General features: G+C 48.5%; 1 protein-coding gene and 1 long non-coding RNA gene across 4 annotated transcripts in view; one reads left to right on the plus strand and one right to left on the minus strand.

Moving 5' to 3' along the window:
* Positions 1–547: 547 nt before the first annotated feature.
* ADA2 (adenosine deaminase 2) lies at positions 548–23570 on the minus strand. The gene is made up of 10 exons (XM_010299591.2): positions 23392–23570; positions 21981–22306; positions 18826–19051; positions 11688–11898; positions 8472–8599; positions 7258–7348; positions 6836–6944; positions 5761–5918; positions 4748–4950; positions 548–3851 (listed from the first exon to the last, which is right to left on the minus strand). Exons 2-10 carry the CDS (start codon positions 22291–22293, stop codon positions 3743–3745), a joined length of 1548 nt encoding a protein of 515 aa, XP_010297893.2. The 5' UTR covers positions 22294–22306; positions 23392–23570; the 3' UTR covers positions 548–3742.
* Positions 1925–25341, plus strand: part of LOC142602382 (uncharacterized) — a 29188-nt gene continuing 5771 nt past the window's right edge. The window contains exons 1-4 of one of the 3 annotated variants that reach the window (XR_012836163.1): positions 1925–2025; positions 9641–9724; positions 10232–10295; positions 18729–18863. This is a non-coding gene — a long non-coding RNA (uncharacterized LOC142602382). Of the gene's footprint in view, positions 2062–2216; positions 2291–9640; positions 9725–10231; positions 10296–18728; positions 18864–25341 lie in introns of those variants that run through there. The other 2 variants (XR_012836164.1, XR_012836161.1) reach the window with 2 other exon arrangements.

Genomic DNA, 25341 nt, shown 5'->3' on the forward strand with positions numbered 1-25341 from the left:
CCTCAAGCTGTACCACGTAGTTAGCTGGTGCTCCACGAGGCACCTGATCACATAGCATTTACTCTTCTCCTTGTTTTCCTCTGTTAAAATCATGCTAAAAGCGTGTAAAATGACCTTCAGTAGTTCCTTTTACTTTCCCATGCTATAACTGCCACAGAGACGGTACAAAACTGTAATAGGAGGAAGGAAGGTAGTGCAAGCAAATCACGTCCATCAGGTGGCCTCTGTATGAAAACACAGCCCTGAGCTGGATGCAGCTACTGTGTGGTTTGGGGAAGTGGGGGCTAGAGGACCTGTGTCGCGCCTCTGCCAGGCGGCTGGGGCTTGACTCCACAGCAGTTAGCCCCCCTGGATCAAATTGCCCTTTGCAGCATGCTGTGAAGACATTTCAGACTCCCTGATAACTGTACTCCAGGCTGAGTGACGTGAAACATCCCCCTCCACTGCACGTTCCCAGATTAAAACCTCACATCAAATACAGGTATCCCCAGTTCTTTTTACCAGGGAAAGAAAAAAGAAAGATAATAAACCTCACAATTAAAACAGGTTTAAAAATTTATATACTATATTCTGAAAGAGACAGACAAGAAAGCATTATATGTGATGTATTTGCCAATAAATGTGAGCAGGGAGCCAAGGTATTGAGGGTAGGGGAATGGACTGGCAGCAAAATCCTTGAAATGTTACTGCGAGTGCTAACAGCTGAGTCTCAGTGAAGCCCCGTGGCCAAATTTACCTGAAGCTTTGGGGATATCTGAATGGATCGATCTTTCTTAATGGCTGCGATCCTGCCTAAATCCCTCCTTTTTTGCACACCTAGAGAGTGGGAATGCAGTCTGGGTTTGTCAATTTGCACTTTTCTCGAAAATAAGGCACTCTAAGGAAGAGCTGATCCCCAGCAGTCAGCAAGCTGGCCCTCCTACTGTCTGACTCCAGGGCCCTAGGAATGGTTAAAGCCCATCTACTGCCAGAGGACTCTTGGGAAGCCCCAGTCACCACACATGGCAATGCCCATTCAAGGAGGGATCCAGGGAAGGCTACGCTACTGGAGTCAGGTGTCTCCGTGCAGTTCAAGTTCACATCTAAACATTTTTCAGGACAGGAAAGTTTCTGCTGTGTTACCAACCCTAAGATGGATACCTTCAGCAGAAGTGGAGTCACTAGGCTAGTCACAAATGCAAACAGAGCCTTGTAGAGTCAAGTTTCACCTTTCTGAGGGCTTCTGAAGATCACCTCAGACCTGTACACAGTTTTAAACCCCCAGTGATTTCTGTGCTGTAATCCCGAATGGCATCACTCACTGGTGGCTCCAGACACCAGGCCACATCATGTCACAGTTCTGATGCAAAGTAGGTAAATGGCCAAGTGCACAACAGGCTTTTCCTAGGAAGGCAAGAACAGACTGGGCACAACAGGTAAAATGGTCCCAACAAGTGTTTGGTAAGCAGATCTAGCCCTGCTGCTAATGCGCTTAACAACGAGGGAGGACTACAGGTAACCAAAAGGCCATTGGTGGTTCAAGCTCTCAAGAGACCACATGCAGGAAGAGCTGAAACATTTTCACTGTAGCAGAAGAGACGTGTGTCAACCTGTGATGAGGAACCCAGTCCTCCCACACTGGCTCTGTAATGATTAGCTTCACCTTGGCAGCAAAGAGGGAGAATCAACTCAGGGCAAATAAAAGATCTTCATCCATCCACATATAGCAAACCTGAAAGATCATGGGGCTCAGAGGGACTGGGCTTTTGGTCACTGGCATTTTTGGTCACACAGCATTTACAATCTGACCATGACCAAAGCTACCTTGGGGACTTTAGACTGAGCTACGTATGCAACACCCACAGAGGAGGAGGAAAGGTGGCTCTACTCCGGCTCCTCCTCCACTATAAAGCTCGTCCCAGGACCAAGCCTGAATCAAGGCCCAGGAAAGGCCAGCCTGCCAGAGCAGCTGCTGGTGCTTCAGAGGAAGGTGTGAGGCATGTGGGCAGAGAGTGCTGAAGAGGAGGCAGCTGTGGCTGAAAAGGGGTATGGTGTGAGGCACTCAGCCCCTCGGTTAGCGAGGTGTGTGACTGGGTTCTCGCTTTTTCCTTTCTGCGGTTTGCAGTGCTGGCTCCTGCGATGTAGACATCTTCGGTTTGTTGTGGTTTTATGTGAGTTTTTGTTGTGGGGTTTGTAGTGTGGGTTTTTGTCTTTTTTTCCCTGTGATAACTAGAGATGAACTTGCAGCCTGTGAAATTTGGGCAGTTTAACACAGGATGCACGGGCTGCGCAGCTTGATCCACTTCTGTAAGTAAGTATGTTTGCCTCCTGCTAAGGTGTTTTAACCAAGGCCAGTGGAAATAAACGCTATGGCCAGGCAGCTTGGGACAATTAACAGAAAATGTAAAGCCAATTTGCCCAAGCTGATCAGATCAGGAAATGACAGCCTTCGCAAGTCTGCGGCTCTGAGGAAGGAGATGTCTTTCATCAGGAACTTTTGTAAATTCTCCCTCGGCTGATGCAAACCAGCATAATTGTACTGAAGTCTGGGAGAGACGCTGGTTGATCGTGGGGCTGCGTGCTTGGGGTATGTGTGCCAAAGGATTTTGCTGAATTTATTTAGCATCCTGATTAAGATTTTTTTTTAATATCCCTGCAACTGTTCTTCTCCTGGTATTTTTGATGATGTTAAGAAAGGGAATCTGCTTGTCCAGATGCTATTTATTGTGTAGTTGCTGCAATGCCTTTTTGCCAAGGAGCTGGAAACTACAAAGGTCCAAGTGAACACTGTGGATATCCACAGTGTGAGAGTGGTTCTCCACCAAGGTGAAAATCTGTCTGACAGGCTCAATAAGGGCACATTTGCACTGAGTTAGGTGACAAAGGCTGGTAGTGGAACCCCCTGAAATCAAAAGGTGTTTACTATAAATGCAGAGGCCTGTGTTAACATGGCCCAGTGCAGGGTGACAGTTTTAATTAAGCTGGATCTGGGAAGGCAGGGTGTTTTTTCTCAGCTGAAAAGTGTTTTGGCTTCCTTGTGACCAAAGGACAGGAAAAGATTTTGCAGTTTAAAAAAAAAAAACAAACAACCAAACAAAACCTGTCAGCAACCAAGGCACCTCTTTTTGGCTTTATGATCATTGTGCAACCAGGCTTAAATGTTCTGGGAGCAAGTTCCATCAGCTTGTTTCCAGCCATGGTAGGTCCTGAAATAGCAGACATCGGACCTGTGACTGGTTCTTCGACCTAGCAGTGCTATTTTGGCAGCAGGCCCAGGGTTAAACATAACAAGAGTCATTTTCAGTCCTTGCTCTCCTGAAGGTCAGTGGCCCAAATGGTTGGATGTTTGTCTTAGCCGTTTCCGGACAAGGTCTGCATTTTGTAATGATAAGGCGAAATTCAGAAATCCTCATGCTGGCAAGCTCCTGCTAACTCTAATTAGAAAGCGTGTTTTTCCTGAATAAGGATGTCAGGATTTGGTCATTGGTGATTTTTAATTGTTTTGACTGTCCTGGGCGGGGTGTTCTTTTTGTTGCTGCTATGAAGGCTCACTGCTCCATCTTACCTCCAGTCCATGACTTTCACAGGATAGGACAGCTCGTTCTTAGCATTAAGCCTAGTTTACCTGAATTGCCCATTGCCAAGTGAGACTCTGAGGTTCATTCATCTGCTCAGCTCACATGGAAGAAGCAGTCTCTCTTTTAGCAACAATCGTGGCTCGCTCTGGCTTGCCAAATGCCTTCTGATATGAGTCTCCTTCTCCTTAAAGCTCCCTCAAGAAGCTATCAGAGAGGTCAGCCACAAATTGGTCCCATTTTTTCTGCCAGACCTCTTCGGCCTTGGCTTTCTCATCCGGTAGCATGGCACTGTATCTGTGAGGAGGAGGAGGAAAGTCAGTATCAGACAGTGGACAAGGGGGCAGCTATTTCAAGATCAGTGACCAAAATGAAAAGGCAGGAAGCAGCATCAGATTAACCCTTGCAGGACGTGCCTACACCACACAGAGTAACACAGTTTAAAAAGCCTTGAGCTCCTGCCATCTGGGCTCACACTGGGACGAGAAGCGTCATGGCCATGTCAACAGCTACTGAGTCCTGCTCCATGAGGACAAACAGCTCAGTCTGCATAAGCTGGGGACTCGCTGGGCGGCTCTCAGTGACTAGTACAGAAGATAGAGCGCTGCTGTTGCTTTGAGATGTCCCCTGGGCTTGGTCCAAATCGGCAGGAAATAAGAGTATTTGTGGTCTCCCTGGCTATGCAGGGACTTGGGGTTGGCATGAGGATTGGCACGGGATTTGGCAAACAGACAAGACTCTAGGAATGTGCAGAAAGACCCTGGGCGCCATATCCAAAATATTTTGGGACATTCAGAGCTGTCCAGATAAACAAAGTCACTAAACACACCCAAACTACATGCTGGTAGATTGTTTCCCCTGTGGGCCATGGCAAATGCCACAGTAAGTCAAATTTGGGCAGAGAGAGATAAGTGATACAAAGACATAACATCTCTCCCATACCCAGAACCAGGCGCTGCAGGCAGCTTCGCAAAGGATGGAAAAGGAGGCATAAACTGAGACACTGAGAGAAAGCCTCTGGGGTCCCCATGTTCTCCCCTTGGAGGAGACACACAGAGGAGCCTTTGGATTAACAGAAGCCCAGCGGCAGAGGAGACTATGGGGCCAAACCCTGAATAAGGCAGGTTTTCAGAGAGCAAGCTGATAGTCCCCTTAGCATTACTGGAGCTAGATGAGAGATGCAAAGCACTTACTTTATGGAGTTGAGTGCAAGTTGTTTTAAGGTCCTCAGGTCAGCATTCATCCCTCCAATGGCCATGAACACCTCGTAGAAGTCATAGGAGATGCCCTTTGCCCCAAAGATGGGGGGATCATCAGGGCTGATCACAATGGGATGGCCTTCAGCCATGAGGTTGGCTGCGGGATGGGTCCGCAAGTCAGCTACCAACAGCAGGACCTCGGTGGGGGTGGGTGGGAGACAACACCGGATCAGGTTAATTGCTGTAGCCGTGTTTGCATTATAGTACCCATCACGCTGCATACCTGCTATAGCTGCCTGTGTCAGCAGGTATTCATCAGGGAGGAAGAGCCCCCCAGAGGGCTCTTCAGAGCATGTTAGGCATTCTGCTCTGAACTGCTGCAGGAGGAACATACTGTCTCCACTGACTATACAAGAGATTGGTTGCTTAAATTAATCACCTAAATCAAGGCCAATGGGGTGAATAATTTCTGCTTATTTATAACAATTTGACTGTGAGTGTTTCAGGAACAGTCGTTTGGTTACATATGTACCATGACACTTAGCCCAGGGCATCTGGAGCTGGTATCAGGGTTCTCTCCCTCAAGGCTCATGCTGGTAGATCTCTACCCCAGAGCATCCTTCCTGCTGTGCCCAGGGGGCAATGTGCACCACACTAATGTGTTGCAAAAGAGTTCCCCCTGGTTATGAATTCTACAAAATCAAAAGGACTCCTGGCTTTGAAGTATTTTCCATTATATCTCTTTAGGCACCTCCCTTGCTCTGGGTCTCATCCCCTTTAGGGAGGACTGCCTTCCCAGGTTCCTCTGGATAGGAATTTAAATGATTTTGAGCTAACTGGTGCGTGTGTCTACATAGCAGACTGCAGTGTAACGTGGTGCAAAGGAAACTGAGCCGACCCGGGTGCAACAAAACATCCAGCTGACCCCAGTTCCCTGCTGCTCCTAACTACTATGGTAAATCCCATTCCAATGTCCCAGCCCAAGACCTAAGCTTTTACCAACATACCTGGTTGGAGATGGGACAGACCTCTACAGGAATATCCCTCTTCAGAGACAAACTTTTGGCTACTGGGTGTTTAATGAGGGCGAGTCCATGGCCAATCCGGCTGGTATTCAGTAGCAATGCATCCAGCACGTTATTGTCTACAGAGGTGCCCTGCCAGTCTAAGCAGAGACAGAATCACTGCAGTGCTGTGAGGAAATATATCTTCTCAAACTGCTAGACAGTTTTGTTTCAGTTGCAAGGTGAGAGAGTTGCTCGTGCTCTGAGTTCCCACTTTGCATTTTTAGTGAAATAGGGATCCAAATCTGCCCAGGACATTTCCCAGCACAGAGATACCCACTCATCTCACCTGGCTTTACATGTCCACTGTATTGGTCTTACAGCTCAGCTAATCATGGTGGTCTCCATTCATAGTCAATGGAGAGAAGTAATAATTTCTGGGGAATAGCCTGTACCTTAGAAATGCTTGTTACTGTCCATGGCTATAAAGGGAGCCTAGGGTAACGAGTTCAGATGTAGATGTCAACATGCAATACGCATAACACACAAGTTAGACACAACTGTCATGCATGGTTAGGATAAATCCCACACATATGGACTGAATAATATATTGCCAATAATAATACATTGCCCCAAGAATGAAGGGTAATGATCAGTTACTTTGATGAGTGTATTCAGTTAAGACTTGAGGCTGTCTCAGACATTCCTTCACCTTAAAATGAGAAATAATGGTTGAAGAATTCTGCTGCTTCTGTGGATGGGAGGTGAGCACTGCTCCAAGGAGGAAATGGCTACCAGCAGTAACTCTTGCAGCATGACTCCATGTTACACACAGGGCAAAGACACTGAGCAACATGACGCCTACAGTCAAGAGCAAGGAGCAGGTAGGGGAGGTGCCGTGTGGGAATGCTACAACAACATGCTGATATGGGGAGAAGCGTAGGGAAAACAGATTATATACACATGTATACGCACACACACATCATCCTGATACAGCCAGGCTTGCTGCTTCAGTGCTTTGCAAGACTTCACCTCTTGCCTCTGGAGGCAATAACAGGCCTTGAGTCCTCATGCTTACCAGTCTCCCCAGCATGGAAGAAGTATGGCAAGTTGACCCCCAGGGAATATGGGATGGTCAGGGCATCCTTCAGGTCCCACAAAGAATGACCTTCATCCTCATCACCAACCTGGGGGAAAGAGGAAAGGTATTTTTGAACATGCTCTGGAAGATGGTGGGACTTACAGCTCTATATTACTGAGGTGCCAACTGTACTGAAATTACAGGGCTGTGGGGTAGGGAGCTGATTCTTTCAGAGGATTTTGTCAATTACCCTCAACTAAATCCTTAGCTGGAGGATTTGCAATTCATTTACACTAATTTCAGTACAGCAGCAGAGGATCTGGCTCCAGTACAAAACATATGCCATATTATACATATTATACATGCAGTTATATCGCACCTCTAGGGGTTAATGCAAAGCCACGAAGAAATACAGTTACCAGGTCGAAGCCTGCCAGGGTGTCTGGGAAGCGGGCTCTGAGTGCCATGGCAGTGATGATGGCTTCTTTAATCTGGGAAACATTCAGCATCCTAAAGAGCAAGAGAGAGAAAGCAGTGCAGAGGCTCACTCCCACGGGCCTGTCTTCTTTGGGTTTGAGTTGTGAAACGGGGCCCCCAGGGGTATTTCCAAAATGCAAGCTGCTCCTGAATCTGACAACCAGCCTCAGGTCTCCAGAGTAACAGAAGTAGAAATTGATATTACGAAAGGAAACCCCTGAATGACCAGGAAATGCCTGGCTAGACCCTGCTGTCACTTGAGTTGAGGCATGCTTGTCTAAGACTCACTGGCTTTCCCATCTACCAGGCAGGGAGCACAACAGCATGGAGAGAAAATGTTTAAATTTAATTTTTTTTTTCCCTCTCAACTGTTTTGCTGGGAGGTGGGACCGTAGCTGTATTTCAAGAGAGTTTTAAACTTAGATTTCTTCCAGCCCTATCAGACTTCAACATCACAGTGCATTTTGCAGACAAACTCTGTCCATACCCAGGCTGACCAGAGGGAAGCCAGCCCTGAACTGGAAACGGCATCGTGCCGAGCCAGAGTGAGCAAGTGCTGCAGAGAGGTCTGTTATATTTGCTCAGGATCACCTCACATGACTTCATGGCATCTGGCTGACTTGGAGAACAGCCTTGTGCCCGCCTGCGAACAGCAGCACGAACATACCGTACAAAGGCTGCTGGGAGAAGAGTGTTTGCAGGGTCCCACGAGGAGCTTTGCAATGCTGAGTGCCCATACTCGGGCACTGCTCTCACTGCTTCAGCTTCCGCAGAGGAGTATGTCCAGGCTCGGGAAGAGAACGCGCACGGCTTGGACACGCACGCAGCCCTTCCCTTGCTTATTCCCGCACCCAGAGCTCACAGACGCTTGTCTCTCTGGCACGCACCATGAGCTAACCCTGGTCACTTTGCACGTACGCAGACTTATATAGATGATTCCTCATCCTCAGCCTTTTACATGTGCCAGGGAATGCTTTGGGAGTCAACACTCGGGGTCTGACAACGCACACGGGCATTGCTAACCAACGGTGCCACTTCAGCCCGGCTCTCAGCGTTGCTTCTCCTGGAGCCACCTGGACCCCTCTCTCCCCACCACTGCCTCTGCCATAGCATAGCTAGCCATGCATAAGTGCTCTTAGCCTTGCTCAGCCTCTACCTGTGTGCTGTAAATATAATCTTGGCTCCAAGAAAGTCAGGGTGCTCCTTCACAAACTGCTTGGTCACTTCCCGATAGGTTGCCACAGACCATGATTTATTGTGCCGTGTGCCATCCAGTTCATACACCTGCAGGAAAAAAAACACGTGGCAAGCAGAAGTTGGAAGAGGTGTTTTACTGGAGGGAGGGAGAAATGAACTGAAGAAAACTTTGGTAGAAGCAATGTGCTGTGGTCCTGGCAACAGGGCAGAAAAAAAGCAGTTAAATCTGAGGAGAACATTTTCTTCTTGAAGCTTTTACCAGCTGGCAAGAACCAAGGAGTGGTTTTCCTCCCTCCTATGTGATACAAGAAACAAGTTTCTCCATGTTCAGACATGGCAAGCAAGTGCCCTTGAGTACCCAGAGGAGACCATGACCTCTTACTCGTATCTGTATCAAATGCTGGAGCATTTTGTCCAGCCGTCTGGCAGCTCACACACTGTGCCGTGCAGTGGCAGCCTGTCAGCCAAGGCAGCCCCAAGGCACACAAGGGCTGAGCTCCATAAGCTACCAGCTGGGCTGGGCTTCTGCTCCCCTCTGCCAGAGGTTTGCTCCGTGACCTTGAGTCGGTCGTTTAGTCTTGCCACGGTTTGTCTGGCTGCAAACTGGGGAAAATAATCCTTTTGGCATGCTATGTCTCATCAACTTACTTTGTGAGTTCCTCACTACCAGGGCTACATGCAGGGCTTTTGCCCTGATTTCAGCAGGGATGTGGACCTTACGTTCCCTGGTTGATACTAATCCGTAAAGGCCTTGCCTGGAGTTGTTCACAAACAGTGCCTGAAACCACTCTGTTCATTCTGTTCTTATCTTTCTCCTCTTTTTCTCCTTCACCCTTCTCTGCCCTTTAACTGGTCCACTCTACCTCCTCACTTCCCCTCCGGTGCTGCCCGTTCCAGCGATGCCCCTCGCTAAGCCCCCGCACCCCGTCGTGCTGTGGCATCCCCCTCGCAGGCACCGGGAGCTGCGGGGCGGCTGCAGACGCTCAGAGGGAATTTTCCCCTGCTGCAGCCCATGGGAATGTGAGACTTTACACAGCTGAATTTGCAAACACAGCTGGGTTTGGGGGGGCTTTTCCACAATGTTTGCTGTTTTGCACTAAATCCTGACTTTCATTTACTTTACTTCAGGGGTCACTTCTGGCGAGCTTTGCTGCAAGGCAAGCTTTTGCAGAGTGTCAGCGCTGTTGTCCAAGCCTTGTAGAGGATCTCCAGGTACGCAAGCATCTCGCTATTCCCGTCGCACCCTGCTCACCTCAACTTTTGTGGCAAAGTGTTTCCCTTCCCTCTCATCCCCACTCCAGCCCAGCTGACATCTCCCTGCCTGTCCTGCCCATCGAGGCCGGCAGCCCTGTGTGCTCCCAACTCCTCGCAGCCCTCGCAGTGCTACCCAGGCTGCAGGCAGCCTGCCTGCCTGTACCTCGCAGCACGCCGAGCTGCCGGGTGCAGGCAAGCCTGGGGGTTCTGGAGGCTCCCACGCCTGGAGCCAGCATTAGGGGCTGGATGGGAAGCAAATCTTCCCTGCCAAGCCTCTCTTCAAAAGACATTACAACCATGTTTAAGGGCTGCTGGTAAATGCAGGGTATTTTCCAGTCAGGCCCACACACTCGTATCATCGCAGATACTCTTGGCCCAGAAACCTATGTGACCTGGGGGGATGCCAGCACTCGCGCTGTCTCACAGCACAGGAATTTTGACATTGCTGTTGTTTTCTCTTTCCAGGTACCCCCAAAGACAGATGGTGACTGAGTTTAGAGCAACTGGCTCATGACCAGCCCCCAGCAAAGTAAGATGCATATAAGCTCTGTGGTCTTCTCCCCTTCCTTTATTTTTCTTTTCTTTTCAATACACCCTTTTCATCTCAGGCACGATAGAGTGCCAGCCTGCAGCCCTGACACTGAGCCCTATTTCACTGTGGGGACAGCCACAACAGGGCAGGGTTAGGCAGCCCTGCTCCCCAGCTGTTGGGGTGGAAGCGGGCACAAAGCCAGATCAGCCTCCAAATTTGTCACGGCACCTGCCTGTCTGCTCACGGGGTGGCTGTGGAGGTCTGCCCACCAGCAGCGGTGGTTGCTGGGGTGCAGACATTCATCTGCAGCTGGCCGGAGCCCACCAGCCATTGCATGCAAGGGCAATGATTTAAAGAAGTTGCTGGCAGGCACGTTTGGGAGTTGGGCCACCAGCAGGACATCAGCATGGCTGCTCCATCCGCCTGACACTGCAGTGCCAGCAGCAAGCTGGTACCTGCGTTCCCATGCATAGCCCATTACCACCACCTGGTCCTTCAGGTGCTCCTGGATGGACCTTGCACAGCAGATTCATTCCCATTGCAATGGACTGCTAAGAACACGGAGGTGGACGGCGTAGTGAGGAGTGGCAGCCCCAGTTCATTTGTTTTGGCAAGGAATCTGCCTCTGACAAAGCTCGCACACCCACACTGCCCTGCTTGGAGCTGGTCTGGAAAAGGTGTGCCTGCAGTGTCAAAATTGCCACTGGGAAAGTGGGAACTCTTATAGCTGAAGAATGGTGTTGGGGTCTGCTGGTGCTTGGGAAGGTGTTGGGGCACTGTGGGATTGTAGGACAATCTCACCAGCTCCAGGCGACGTGCAGAGAGAAAGATCTAAACTATTACCAAAAGATTTTAGTGTTAGTGGCAATGAAAATAGCACTTCATCTGTCACATAACCAAAATTTTAGGTTGTCTGCAAACTGTGGAAGACTGTGCTTTGCCAGTCAGTTTACTAGCCTCTTCAGAGAAGTCATTCTGAAATAAGCTGTGGATCTAAAGTAACTCCTCCAGAATAAGTCTCTGTTCAAGATCGGAAATTGTTCCAGAAGAGCTGCTGCAGAACAGGTGATTCTGGTGCAGACCAGCCAAGATGCATCTTCCCAACTAGCAAGATTTTGACCCAGCCCCCAGTCAGACTGTTCAATGCAGTCTTGTGCTGTTGCCACAGTAGGTATCTTCCTTAACCATTAAGAACAAAGTATCTCTCACTTTCAAGCCCTTGCCTATGCAAATCTTCAACAAAGACCTTTGAATATGATCAAGGTTTTACAGCATCCTTAGAAGGGCAGGTATGCAAACATCCAAAAACGAAATTCAAGATAGGGCTTGAGAAAAGTTATGGAGAAATAAGGATTTAAAAGAATACTAGAGAAGCCAAAAAATACGTACCGGAGGCAGGAGAGCTCTTATCTCGACATACTGTATGTTATCTTCATAGAGTTCCAGCAGCCCCTGGTAGAAATAGGCCTTGAACACAGGTGCATAGCAGATAAGTCCAGAGGCAATGAGAAAGACTTCTTCAAATCTTTTCCAAATTAAAGTCTGAGAAGGGTAGGCCAGCTCAGGGGCATCCGTCACCAGGGTCAAGTTTCTCAGCAAGCTGTAGAAAAGGGTAAAGGGAAGAGGAAGAATGAGGAGAACAAACAAGTCAACTGGCTTTCAGCATTCAAAAAGCCGCTGGCTGGCAGCTGGAGGTTTAGTAGAGGGGGAAATAGGATTCCTCCGAGATAGGTGTGAGTTTTATTGTCAGAGACCAAGCTTTGCGGACGTGAGACTCTCCCACTTGCATGCTCTGGGGCACAGCAGGGCAGCGGCTGTGCTGAAGGAGACACATGTTCTTTGGGCAGGACCAAGAAAAGGTGCAAAGCCGTTCCTGCCACCATAGGGGCCAAATACCTAACTCGGAGCCTGTTGGCTCTGCAATACATATAGGTGTAACAATGACTGGTGCAATTAGGAAGCATTCAGGTCATTTTTCTGCCACCTATATTTATTCCTGTAATGGCTGGTACAGGTAATAACTGTACCCTCCGCCAGGTACATATTGAGCTACAAGCTGGCTAAGACTAGATGTTCAAAGTACCTACCCCTTCGTTTTTGAGGGCGAAATCTTAAGGAGTAATGGAGTTACAAAAGGAAGTATGGTGGTTTTATATCATAAGAATTGCACTCTGCTACCCAGGGGTATCCTTAATCTGAAAGTAGGCTAGTACATTACTCCTGCAGACAATATATTCTCCAAACATTTTCAATGCATGTAAAAAGTTATGACACCCGGCCCTCCGTTCACCACCTAAAGGCAGACAGAGTCTCCAGGAGATGCTATGTACTGTAGTGGGCCACCATCAATCTGCTTACTAAGCCTGTAACTTGCCCTGGTACCTTTGTGTTGTCAAAATATGTCACCTAGTACAAGCAGGGGGAAAATGATTGTCAATCAGAAATCCCTTCCGCCCCCAGTGGAACAAACCTGATATCCTGCCTGCCTTGCTGATAACTTCTTCAGATTTGTCTGCTGGGAAACAACTGATAAGAATCACAGGTCCTGGCTTTTCCTCAGTGGGACAGAAATGTACTTATTTCCTCCATAGACTCAGCTGGTGTATAAGCCTCTTTGGGAAATCCAGAGAGGCAGCAGGTAGTTTTATCAAGCAGAGTTCAAGGAAGCCAGTAATTGCAAGATTATCTAGTTGCGGGTGACAGCTTGTATTTAGGACAGGGTGAACATCTGTGCCGCAGTGCTGTCCTCTGACAAGCTGATCGCCTTCATCCTGCACGAAGCCTTGCCTCTGGCAAAAGCTCTCTTCCCTCCACGGGTGGCTACCTGAAGAAAAGTTTGTAGTAAATTTCTCAGGCTGGTGGGCAAAGTCTAAATGGCAATACAGGAGGGTGATTAACTTAATTCCTGGGTGGGCAAAGCCATTGCAGCAAGCTGGTTGCTTGCCAGTGGGTGGGCTTACCAGTCTGGCCAGCCCTGATGCTTATCTAGTGTCAGGGGCTAAGCAGGTTCAGGTGGAAGTACCTTCGACCATGCTTCATCCTTCACCTGAGTATATTGTTTCCCCTTGATAACAGCTACTGATCTTTAATAATGTTTTGTGTTTGATGTCTTGCCCCCCGTTCTAGCGCAGCGCTCTGCTCTATGGGAGATGTGGGTTTGATTTGTGCTCTTATTATCTTCTTCCAGGAGGCTTCTGTGGATGGAATTAAAACCCTTCCTCCTACAGATGTAAAATGTGATCTGGTCCAAACTCATAAACTAAGACATCCCGGGCAGGGACATCCCTTTTGAGTCCCTCCATCCTGCCCATAAAATGGAGCCTGTCCCCCCCAGCATCTGCCTGCTGTTTCGCTCCCTGTGGACCCTCTTCCAGTGGCTGCAGTTTCATTTCTTCTTCACTCTCTTAATTTCTTTACTGGGAACAATTTTAGAAAGCAAAGCTGTACATAAAGAGATGCTCGTATCACGTTAAGGATGAGATTTTAAATGCTCAACAGTCAGGAAAATTCAGAGTTAAGGTTTCCACAGCAACTTAGGCTTTGCCCTCCCGCGCATTACAATAGGGGCTTTGGTGCCATTATCACAGGACACTGGGCAACCCCAGCTACTGTTCAGTAATCCATGCAACCAAACGGATGGAGCTGGACCATGGCCGGGGTGGGCGGCATTTTGGGCGGTCAGTGGGGAGCACACAGCAGCGGGAGACACCATAGCATCACCCTAGAAACCAGGAATGCAGGAGCCAGGGGCATCTTGAAGGCGCTGATCCAGCTGCCGGAGCAGAGAGGGTGTGCTGCAGCTTGGCGGGGAGGGGAGAGGAGAGGAGTTTTCGTGTGGGAAAAGGTGGGGAAAGCAGACTTGTCCGCTCCCCTCCTGGCCGAAGGGCAGCTCCCCACCAGCCCTGCACGCCGGTGGAGAGCACCTGCCCGAAGCCGAGAGCCGAGCGGGGCTGTTCCCACCAGCCCTGCAAGCACCAAGGGAAAAACCTCCCCGTGGATCAAAAGGCCGTGCAAGCCCGTTCTCGCCACCCCGCGCAGCTTCGTTTCAGATAAGGCTGGGCGGTTAGTCAGGCTCCCACCGCTCTCTCCCCTTGTCCTGTGAGAACTCAGCTCCTCCAGCAACGAGCGCGTAGAGGGCTCCGCTCCCTGCCTTTAAATCTAGCTGTACAAACTTGTGGTTGTTTACTTAGCCTGTGCTCTTGGGCTAGAAACAGCAATAAATCCCCACACTGCCTTGCTCCTAAAAGCACATAAATCAAATTGTGCTTTTTTTATAATCCCCTTCCCTTTGAGACTGATTATTGATCCCTATAACTGTTGAAGATTTATTGTGTAATAGTGATCCATCCTTGATAACTGGATAATCTCCTAAGGGTTCAGGGGCTTTTGCCATCAGTAGCTCATGCAGATGAAGCAAAGCTTCATAACTACATTTTTTTGCTTCTTTTCTGGAATGGGCCCTCGCCATGATCAGGTGCAGACTACAAATAGCCTTCCACGTCATGTCATATATGCACTGAACAATGCTATTGCAATGCATATGCCCAAAGGGGCACAGCTAAAACGACCAGCTAAGTATTATTTATTTTCAATGGTAGTTTTGCTTTCTCTAGTCCTGTTTTATTTTTTTTCCCCTAACTGTTTTGCTTTCTTGTGCTATATAATGCAGAAGCGAACGGTTTTGTTGCCTTGTTTTTAAAGGGATTCTTTTTCCTGCTTCTTTTTCTGTTCTCAATGGGTAATTATACCCCTCTCCTCACTGTAGTATCTGAATGTCTTCCAGTGGTGCATTAAATAGTGTGACTAACATCTGTCACATGTGGTTCATTCGCTTTCTCTCTCTCTCTCTCGTCCCCTCTTCTCCCCAAGGGGAGACTTGTGGAGGGAGCAGAGTGCTTTGTTTCTGTAGTGGATTTTTATTCTTTTTTTTTTTTTTTTTTTTTTTGACTTGTAATGCACACACTGCCCTATTTTTCTGTGAGATAAGGCAGTTGGAGGACACGGAGGGGAAGGTGATGGCAGTCTGGGCAGCCGTTACTGCCCAGGGGAGTTGTCCCTGCAGCCTCGGCCATGGTGTCAGCTCCCTCACAGATGACTTCATCCTGGTGATAGAGAGCTCCGCTGGGCTGGCGGAGCTGCGCTGCCGGGCATGGCCTTAATCCCCGGGCTGCTGGCGGGGGGTGTGTGCAGTGGTATTTTACAAATATCTGGAATGTCAATGCTGCTTCCCTAAATATCTAGGGGCATGCTCTTGCTTTAGAGACGGTGGCCATTATGTTGCATCTTGAGGAAAAGAATGGCATTCTCCTGCATTGTAATTGATTGTGAAGTAAATAAGTGAGGATTATTTTTTCTTTTAAGTCTCAAAGTGAAATTCCCTTCCTTTCTCTGTCTCAAGGCCTGCAGTCTCCTGACTCTCATAATAGCATCCTTTTGGAAGTTTACCAGTAACAGAACATTCCAGGGTCTTGGCCCATAAGATGTGTGTTTTGAATAGGAATGATTAAACCTTCTTTTGAGGGAAACAAACAAAAAGACTTCCTTCCAAAACACACACACACACACACACGTATATGTATGCATATGTACCTAAAAATATGCAAACAGCAAAAATGTAATGCAGATACCTCTCTTTCTCACCCTTTCCTGGTCAGGAATGCAGTAAGGTGAAAGAGGTGCAGCCTCTTAGAAACATTTCCATTATTCCCTTCACATTTGCTGATCCACCCTGTCTTGCATGAGAGCCCTTCCCTGCTGCCATATTCCCTTGACACTTCCTTGAAACCACCCAACTATCCATCCGTTCCTTCCTCTGACATCTGCTTTCTCTCAGCTTGTCAGTGCTCAAGGGCAAAGAGGAGTGCAGGAAAGAGGTAGCCTGGGATGCACATGTTCAAGAGACTGGGAGAGTTTCCAGAAACTGAGAAGCAGAACAGATTGGGGCCTATTCCTGGCTAGAGACCTATTTCCAGGCGGCCAAAAACCATTCCTAACCCCTAGACTAGTACCCGGAGATTAGATGAAAATAGGAGGGGAAGCGCTTCAATGTGGCTGTTGTTAATGTGTTTGCACATGATGTGCAATGATTCCTCTGCGATTTTGTGGCGATGAGCACAGAAGGGCAAGAAATGAAGGGCAACGTGCTCAAATGAGTAAGTCTGAGCACTCAGGATGTGAAGTTTGTACTTGGCTCTGGCATGCATTTGCTGAGGAAAATCACTGCATTGGTCTCTGCCTTGGTTTCCCCTCCACCCCTGGCAACACCCTTGTAGCGGGTCTTGTGTCCCTGTGCAGTGTGTGCCACTCTGAAGTCCTGCTCTGACTTGTGGCTACTAGACATTGTCAGACAACTAATACAAAAGAAGAGGAATGTGATAACACTGCCTCTGAAAAGAAGTTGTGTTCCCAAACAGGACAATAGGGAACCAAACAATGCACAGCTCCACCATCCTAGGTGTATAGGATGCTGTGGCCTCTAGCTTCAGCCAGAAAGGGATGTCACGCTATGGAACTACAACTGAAAACAAGTACAATGAAGGGTTGCTCCTGAGACAGTTCTGAAATACCCAGTGCAATTGCTTGGGCTTTAAGGAAGTGAAGCTGTTTCAAAATCCAATCTCTTGCACATTATTTATGAGTCTCCTGGTGGGGTTGAAGAGAGCTAGTGCCATGGTCTTTCCCTCATCATCACTCCCAGTAGAAATGGAAGGGAGCTAATGGGGAACGAGTTTTCTCTTTGGAAGACATAGATAAGTGACTTCACATTGGATCTTATTTCTTCCATCACGTGTCAGGGCAGTTGAGCCTCAGGGCATAAAAGGTCAAGAGCTCTGGGTCTGGTACTACCTTCTCCTTCCCTTCTGGAAGCGCTCAGACCTCTGCAGGAGAGAGGCGGTGGGTGCCCCGGAGGGTCAGCTCCCTCTGGCCCCACCCTTGCTGTTGTTGGGGAGGGAAGGCAATACCATGCCAAAGGTCTGGCAGCTCCTCAGCTTCCCAACCTTCCCAGATCTGTAGTGCACAGAGCCCAGACAGCTTCCATGCGGAGGGGGTACCAGCTCCCTAAGTGTCAATAGGTCTCTATTTAAGAGCACGCATCCTCACTGAAGAGAACTACAGTAAAACCCATCAAGTTTCACTTAGGAAATGCTGTACTTAGAGTCAGCTGCATCACCTTAATCCAGCCTTCTCCTTGTGTGTTGGCATGGTGATACTGTCTTTAATTACATGACACCCCATACCATTTTTTTTCCACAGGACCCCAGCCCCCATAGCGCCATGGATGGCGGTGCCCTCTGAATGGATCACTACTCAATATTTTCCTTTGTCCTCATCATTCAGTGTCTGACTTCATGCATTATTTAGCACGCTCTCTCCAGCCCCCCACAGACCATGTAGAACTACACACTTCCTCCTGGCCTTTTCCACAGGGCTTTGTTCCAGGATAAATGGCCCCTGGATGGAGAGATAGAGCTCCCTCTTCCTGCCACCTCTGGCTGGAGGGGCAGCCAGGCTATTCCCGCCCACCTGTATGTGATTAAATGGTAGGTAGCCACTGAGCAGCCAACTAACACCTCGTCCTGATAAAAGGCTGCCAGCAGTTAAGGTGGGAGCTGCCTGTGGGGATGGGGGGTTTCTGCAAGATAGTGAGTGATGCCTTAGGAAGCCATCTGAGGTGTGAGCTCCTGGACAGTTCTAGGAGGGTCACCTGTAAGGGGAGAAGCTTTGTTAGCAGGGTGGTGTTGAGGGGGGGGGAGTACTACCAGGCAGAGGACCTGTGTGTAGGGTTCATTGGCTTGGCCAGTGCCCAGGCTGAGACTTAACCCCTTGTCTGAGAGTTGGAGGGCAAGTTGCAGTTCCTGGGGCCTGAGGGTCCTGTTGGGAATGACTGCCCCATGCTTCAGTGTGGTGGGTACTAGTGGGGTTTCAAAGAGAGCTCTCAGAAAACAAGGATGGTGTTTTGGAGGGGGAAGCTGGGTTAGGTTTTCTTTTGGGTTGCTCTGGGGTTTTTGCTGGTGCAGTAACTAATGTAAGTAGTTTGCCTAACTTCTTGCTCTGAATTGAGATGATGATGACTTTACAGGTTACTTCTCAGCTGTTGGGGAGAGCCTGTTTCTCAGCTACCTGACTGACTTCCTCATCCTGTTCCTGGGTACCTCAATGGATGAGGCAGGGTCTTTCACTGTGCTGTGCTGTCCCATGCTGGGAACACATCCAGCCTGGGTGCTGAGGAGAGGTGGGGCAGGTCACATAAGTCTACTTAAACTACTGTCTTCAATGTGTCTGTGCAAAGGACCATAGTGAGGGTGCACAGAAAACTTCAATTTTGATTGTCTCTAACTCTGGTGTACTTAATGCTGCAGCCTTCAAGTTCTTATATTACTATTTGCTTGTTCTATGTATGCGTCCCTAAACAGAGTTCCCCACTTTCAGAACAGCAAGCAAATGGGAAAGTTGGACCAGAATGATCCTGTTGGCTACACAATGCTATCATGAAGTATCAGCAGGCTTTCAACTCCTCTTTGCTCACCTGTGATCGAACTCAGTCACGTTGCGCAGCTGTTTCCGGTAAGTCTCCAGCAAAACCCACTGGGAGCACTGGGCTGGCACTGGGTGAGGAGGGTGAGGCTTAGAAAAGCGAAACCGAACAGTGCCCGTGTGGGTGAAGCAGATGTAGCAGTCGGGGAGGTAGGTGGCATTATATACCAGCCAGTCCACGCTCAGGATGGCATAGTCATGCAGGTGTAAGACAGCACCTGGTGGGAAGAAAAGTATATCCTAATGAGACAAGGCAGCTGAAAAGAAGGAACGGAGTTTTAATGTGATAATAGTTTGAGTTTGCCCATCCAGGGGCATCTGGAAATGCTTCTGGATGGCTGTGAGTGACCTCTGCCAGCAGAGAGGCAGAGTGGCTGCTCTGCCTCCCCCGTGCTGGGGGATGTGGCCTCCTCCACATCAAACGCGGGGCAGGCAGAGCGTGACAGCTCCCTGGGAGCAGAGGGAGGGGGGAAATCAATAGGGAGCTCTGCTTCTCCACTGGGATGGAAAACGCTCAGAGTTATTAAAGGTCTTTCAGACAGACTTTGCTGTGAGCTGGCTCAGGCCCCACTGATTTAAAGAGGAACTCGCACAGTAGGCAGCAGTTTACAAGGCATAGTAGCTAACTGGCAGACCTCAAGCAAGCCTCTGTATCTAAGCTGTTTGAATCCCAGCCTCAATTTTTTGCATCTAGCCTGTGTCTCTTCTTTCATCTCTTTGAAACTCTAGCGTACACCAAAATCCCAGACCATGACACACTGGGGAATTGCACTCAGATGCAGAAGTACCACCTACTTCTATCCTTTATCAAAAGCATGCTCACTTGCGTTGTACATCTGTTGCTGGCCAGTACGAAGGCCCTATGGGATGCTCTGTTATTGTGCAGTGTGTTGGCAACTGCCAGCCTTCCTGGCATAGGAAGCATCCTCTGCATGTTTGCCTTCCTCAGCCCATCCTTTCATTTTGCTAAAATCTCTCCTTTTGCAGAGACTTCTTATGTTGTTGGTGCTTGAACTAAACTTCACTTTTGTAAAGGGAAGATACTGTGAGAGCTAAAATCTTAGATATGTATTCTATTAGTGTAGGGGAGACCTCATAGTCAAAATAGCTTTGATGCCCTTAGGGGTAAAGGGACAACATCAGTAGCAAGAACAAGACAAAAGACTCTTATGTATGTGGCATTAGACAAACTTCAAGACTATAATTTATAGTGGACTAATCTAATATAGACTATAATGTCTGTAATCTCCCACTACAGAGGGTCTGACTGTTAAGATGCTGAGCAACTGTGGTTGCTGCTCTCAATAGATCTAGTGTGACAGAATGGGCATGCCACAGCTGTCTAGGTCTGACCCGCCTCTCACTGGCAATGCCACCCTCTTTCCCATGTGAGCAGCAATGCAAATTGCAATTGTGCTTAAAACAACAGTAAATCCCAGGGGCTCTGATTGAGACTGAGGCATCTAAGACTAGGTCCTACTCAAGCCGCTACAAGGATGTGATCTTGGCCCTAAAAGCTTAGAATTCTTGCAAAGATCCTGAGAATGCATTTTAACATCTGGATTGTAAAGTGTTAATTTTTTTGTTTTGATTCCTCCCTAGTATCAAAGTTACCCCATTGGAGGTGAAGAGGGGGAGTACTTTTAAATTCCTTACTGTTCGGTTCAGCCATGAAGGGATAATGACAATTCTGACATACCAATCATTTATGGTAACAGATTGGGATGCTGTAAGCCAGGGATCCTCATCCCACACCAGAGGCTGGGAGGGAGAAGCTGGGAAGTGAGAAAAATGGCTCTTATCCATCTGCCAGTGTCACAGCCTTGCAAGTGAAAAATGCTCTTGTGGAGAAGCTGGTTCCCAAATCTTCCAACACAGGTCACCAACCTGTTTCCAGGCAGCCATGTGGGCAAAGCCACAAGACTCTGAATCTAAAAAGGGACCACCTGGAAGGGTGGACATATTGTTCAGAGTTACAGGAGTATTGATAACGTTTGTTGCAAGTGTCCCTAACTAAAGAAGGCACCTTGTTCAGATACTCGCTTACTGAACAAGAGGTGTGGAGGGAGAAACAAGTCAGTCAGGACTCAAGGCCTTCTTTCTGTGATCACCTCAACCCCTTGCCTCTCTGGTGAACTGTCAACAGCTTGGGGACATGGAGACATTAGGCTTCCTCCTACCTAGTCTAGGTGGTTTGCATTTCACCTTTGCTAAAAATATCCTCTCCCCCTTTCTATCGCAATCTGAACTACTGAGCTTCCAGTCATTGCTGTATCCCAGCTGCTGGTCAGAGGATGCATAGGATGGTGTGGTGAAGGTATCGGACAATCTCATACCGCTATCTAACGTAAAATGGGCCAAATGCCTTTAAAACTATGTCTGTGCTGCAGAGAACAGAAGTTCCCTTGGTGTAGGGCATGGCAGCCCATTAGCACGTAGCTTGCTGTGCAACAGGGGAGAAACATCATCTCTAAAGACAAAAGGAGAAACGCCTGTCCTTATAAGTAGAGATCTATAAACGCACTGACCAGAACCTGATTAAGAAAGATTGTGAGAGAATACAGTAGTTTTTATATCATATTCTATAGGTCACATCAACACAGGCCTTGACTTGTGTTCAACAATGAACTTCCAGTGTTGGAGGTAGCACCTTCCTCCTCTAGTGTCCCCAGACTTTCTAGTAGACTTTTAGATCTGCTATAAAACCACCTGCAGAAAGACTTATTGGGAGATACAGCATTTTTGGCTAAGATGTGGGCAAAGACAAGGTTGGTGGCATGCTTGTGGTATGTGTATGCGGAAAAAGGAAAGGCCCTGGCTGGAACATGCTGAGCAAATATGGATGTCTGTGATGTCGTCTTGTCTTTGCTTCCTCTGCCCTTTCTCCACACTTGAAAGGCTGAAGGATCTGTATTGTAAGTTATACCAAAAGTTACAATTGCTGGAAATGTGTATTCATCCAATCCATCCCCCTCTTCCTCTCTCCCTCTGCCCCATCCCCAGGCTCATTTCCTGGAACCCAGCGAGCACGACTTAGAGCTCTCAGAAGCTCGTCTGCCACATCGCAGGCTTTGTCCCAGCTCTGCCATAGAAAGCAAAAGGTGAGAGGAGGATAAATAAAATGAGCAACCCTTAGGTCAAGCCTACCTTTGGGCATGCGCTTCAAGATGCTGAACACCATGCTTTGATCAATGAGGCCTTTGGCCCGAAAGAAGTGCATGCTTGGAGGAAACTGTCCTGTAGCTATGGCTGTTGCAACCTCCTTCTTCTTGAGGTTTACAAGGTTTGTACTGAGCTGCTGTTCCTGTCTACTTAGCACCAAATTGCCACCTGTCTGATGGGCTTTCTCCTGCTGCATTAAGGAGTCCCGGTCCTTCCAGAGTGGGATGGGATGGCAGAGGGAAGCCAAATTCAGGAGAAGGTATGCCAGCCTTATGCCTTGCCCAGATGGAGGCTTCATCTTAGTGCTGCACCTGAGGGGGAATAAAAGAAAATTGGAGCACTAGCTTAGGTCAGAAGGTGACATCTTAGCAATGACCCACTGGGACATTAAACTACTGGCCCATTCTGCAGAAGTGGGTTAACTGGATGTTCAGTACTGGGGGAACATTGGTACCTGTGTCCCCTGTATTTAGGACTATATATTCACACGTTCCCCACGATGCTGTCTGCACACAGCAAGCCTTTGGGCAGGGTGGAGGGGAGATGTTGCTCTCCAGATCAGGCTGGCAGCACATCATGCAGACCTGCAGTGTGGCAAAGGTCCTGCCCTGGAACAGGGGAGGGCTGAGGTGAGGACTCTAGCTTGCAAGCTGGGATGGAGCCCCCTCAGAATAAGGGGTGCTGATGACAAGGTGGCAGCTGTGCTGCTAGCATCCCAAGCAGGGAAGCAGGAGGCCATAGCACTCAAGGTGCTTTTGGTTTTTTGCTTAAGCTAATAAGATCTCTACAGTCAAGAGGGATTCCCTACAGTCAAGAGAAGACCTTGTTGCACTCCTATAGTACGTTCCAGCTATCATAGGGGTTAACTTAAGGGCAGAAAACCCCTGGCTTCTGCTGCAGTGACAGAGGCGTGTCCCTTCCTTGCAATCCCAGAAGAAAGAGGACAGGAGGGAGACCGTGAGAGTAGTAAGAGATCATAGGAGATGCGCACATGTGAACTTGGAGAACTCTGCCCTTCCCAAAAAAAGCATAGCTGCAATATAATCCTTCAACACCAGGCTTCACTGACCTCCCACACCAATCCCTCCAGACTAAAGCAGGCTGCAGAAAGGCTCAACATTTTTAAATGGTCCCCTGTGAATTACGTAGTAAGTCCCTGCTTGCACATGTGCCTTCTGCTTCCAGCTTCTCCTCCGCCCGTGGTGCCTCCAGCCCCTCAGCCTTTGCCCCATCAGTGGGTCCCAGGAGATGAAGATGTGCTGGGGGAGCAATCTGCTGGGGCCGGGGATGGGGGGAAGGAAGTAGGTGCAGCCCTACATTGGGCCCGGCTCTGAACTTGGAGAATGAAACATCCTAGAAGGCGTTATCTTATCCCTGGTGAGACTGACTCACTTACTGTTAACTTTCCTCCTCCTCGCATCCAGGGCTCATCCAGCTGCTGCCCGAGAGAGCAGGGAACAGTTATCTCTCTTGCAAGCCGGCACTGTCCCAGCAAAGAGACAGAGGCAGGATCCGTCCCGGCGGTGCAGAGCCAGGCACCCGGTGCAGACAGTTCCTCTTCCTGTGCTGTCGCTCTGGCTTGCTCAGCTTTTATTTATCCCCGTCCCTACCACTTCATGAATATATAAAGAGGAGGAGGCGGCAGGGGAGGTTATGAGAAAGCCGGACACAGGCAGCTGGGGGGATCTCGGCTGGGAACTGGGGTGGGGGGGTGGGGGGCCAAAGCAGTGGGGTCACCTATGGGAACCCTTCCAGCTCCTGCACAGAATAGAGGTGGACTCTTAACCCGTCATTGCCTGCCTGCATGGCAATCAAGGGCTTGTCTGTGCAGCCCTCCTGTGTACCCTGATACACGTACGCAGCTTTTAAATACCCTGGAAGAAACACCTAGGCACGTGTTCCTGGTGTGGGGAAACTCTTAAGCCCTGCTCAGGCTGTCCTAGGAATACACGTGAGCTTGGATATCTAATCTGAGGTAGAACACTGGGCATTTAATGCCAACAACGCTGCAAACTCTACTTACTAATGGGTTTTTATCCGAGAAAACAGTAATTTGTAAAAGTTGCTTGAAATGATGTTCCCCAGTCTTTGCTAGCTGTGCAAACCAGGCAGATGTCAATCCAACCAGCTGTGCCAGGGCTGCATTGGGCACACAGGGCTAAACCTGTTCCTGGGGACTAAATCAGGTAAAGGTGGGTATGGTCAGATTTTAAAAAAAAAAAAAAAATTAAAAAGCACAACAAATATTGTAATTTCACCATTTTGCACAGTTGAATGGACTGAGTTTTAAAGTTATTTAAAGCAGATGTTACATAAACAGCTTCCAGTGGAGAACAAAGTCCATTTGGTTTAATTTAATCAAAATTTTAACGATTTTAATTTTTTTAATAAGAAAAAGATCTCATAAGCCAAGAGCTATTGAAAACAACCCACAGCAGTCACAAAGACCATTTTTGAGGCAGAGAAAGTAGAACCTGGCAAATAATACGTTAAATTTCATTAGCTGGCACCAGTGCAACAGATTGAAAGCAGGGTGGACAGGCCCCCCTGAATATCGCAGCTGGACACTTGCCAGCTTTCCCTCCTCTCCTGGTCCCTTCACCCTTTGCTATCATCAAGATTAGTCCCAGCATCTATGCGGGGATCAGCCAGGATCCCCGAAATACTCTCCAAGCCCTAGCTGGGGCAGTGGGTCTGGAGGGTGGCTGTGGCCCCTTGCCCACTCCTCAGCAGGATGGGGTTTCTCTGGAGTCCTGAGATGCTCCTGGTGCCAAAGGGAGATCAGAGGAGCAGAAGGACGACCCAACTATGCAATGGTCTGCACAGTTGATGAAAGCAATCCAAGGAGGTATGGGGGAGACCGCAGAGGGAAGCACATGGAGTAGAAAAGGGATGGCTGAGCAAGGACAAGCATTCTGCCTACAGATACCTTCAAGGGAACAATATAAGCGAAGGAAGGGATTTGCTCTAATTATCTTGAAATAGTAAAGCCTGGTGTTAGGACCATAAAACCAAATTCAGGCTAAGCAGTTAGAAAACAGTCTCTGTGGTGAGCAGTTGGGTGCTAGAGACAGGTTCCCGGGGAGGAGCATCTAGAGGGGTTAAAACGCTGTGCAAAAGACCTCAAATAGCAGTTCAGAGCTAAGCAGGGGTCTTGGAAATGCCTGCCAGAGCACCTCAGAAATTTCCAGCGCTGGTTCCTCCCATCAAATAGAGTTTAAAAAACAAAGCCAAAGTCCAGTACTAAAACACTTCTTTAATGGGACTTTTCCATGGAAACAATCACAGCCATTGCCGGGAGAGTGCTGTACAGATGTTGCAAGGGTTGTGCTAGGAAATAAGAAGG

This window comes from Balearica regulorum, chromosome 1 (assembly GCF_011004875.1).
Source record: "Balearica regulorum gibbericeps isolate bBalReg1 chromosome 1, bBalReg1.pri, whole genome shotgun sequence".
Taxonomy (NCBI): domain Eukaryota; kingdom Metazoa; phylum Chordata; class Aves; order Gruiformes; family Gruidae; genus Balearica; species Balearica regulorum.

Coding starts and splice junctions, on each gene's coding strand:
- ADA2 (XM_010299591.2), bottom strand. CDS start 22,293: ATGAAGCCTCCATCTGGGCAAGGCATAAGGCTGGCATACCTTCTCCTG. Junction 5,919..6,835: donor CTTCCATGCTGGGGAGACTG/GTAAGCATGAGG, acceptor GTCTCTGCTTAG/ACTGGCAGGGCACCTCTGTA. Junction 3,852..4,747: donor CTTGCACTCAACTCCATAAA/GTAAGTGCTTTG, acceptor TCCTCCTCACAG/ATACAGTGCCATGCTACCGG.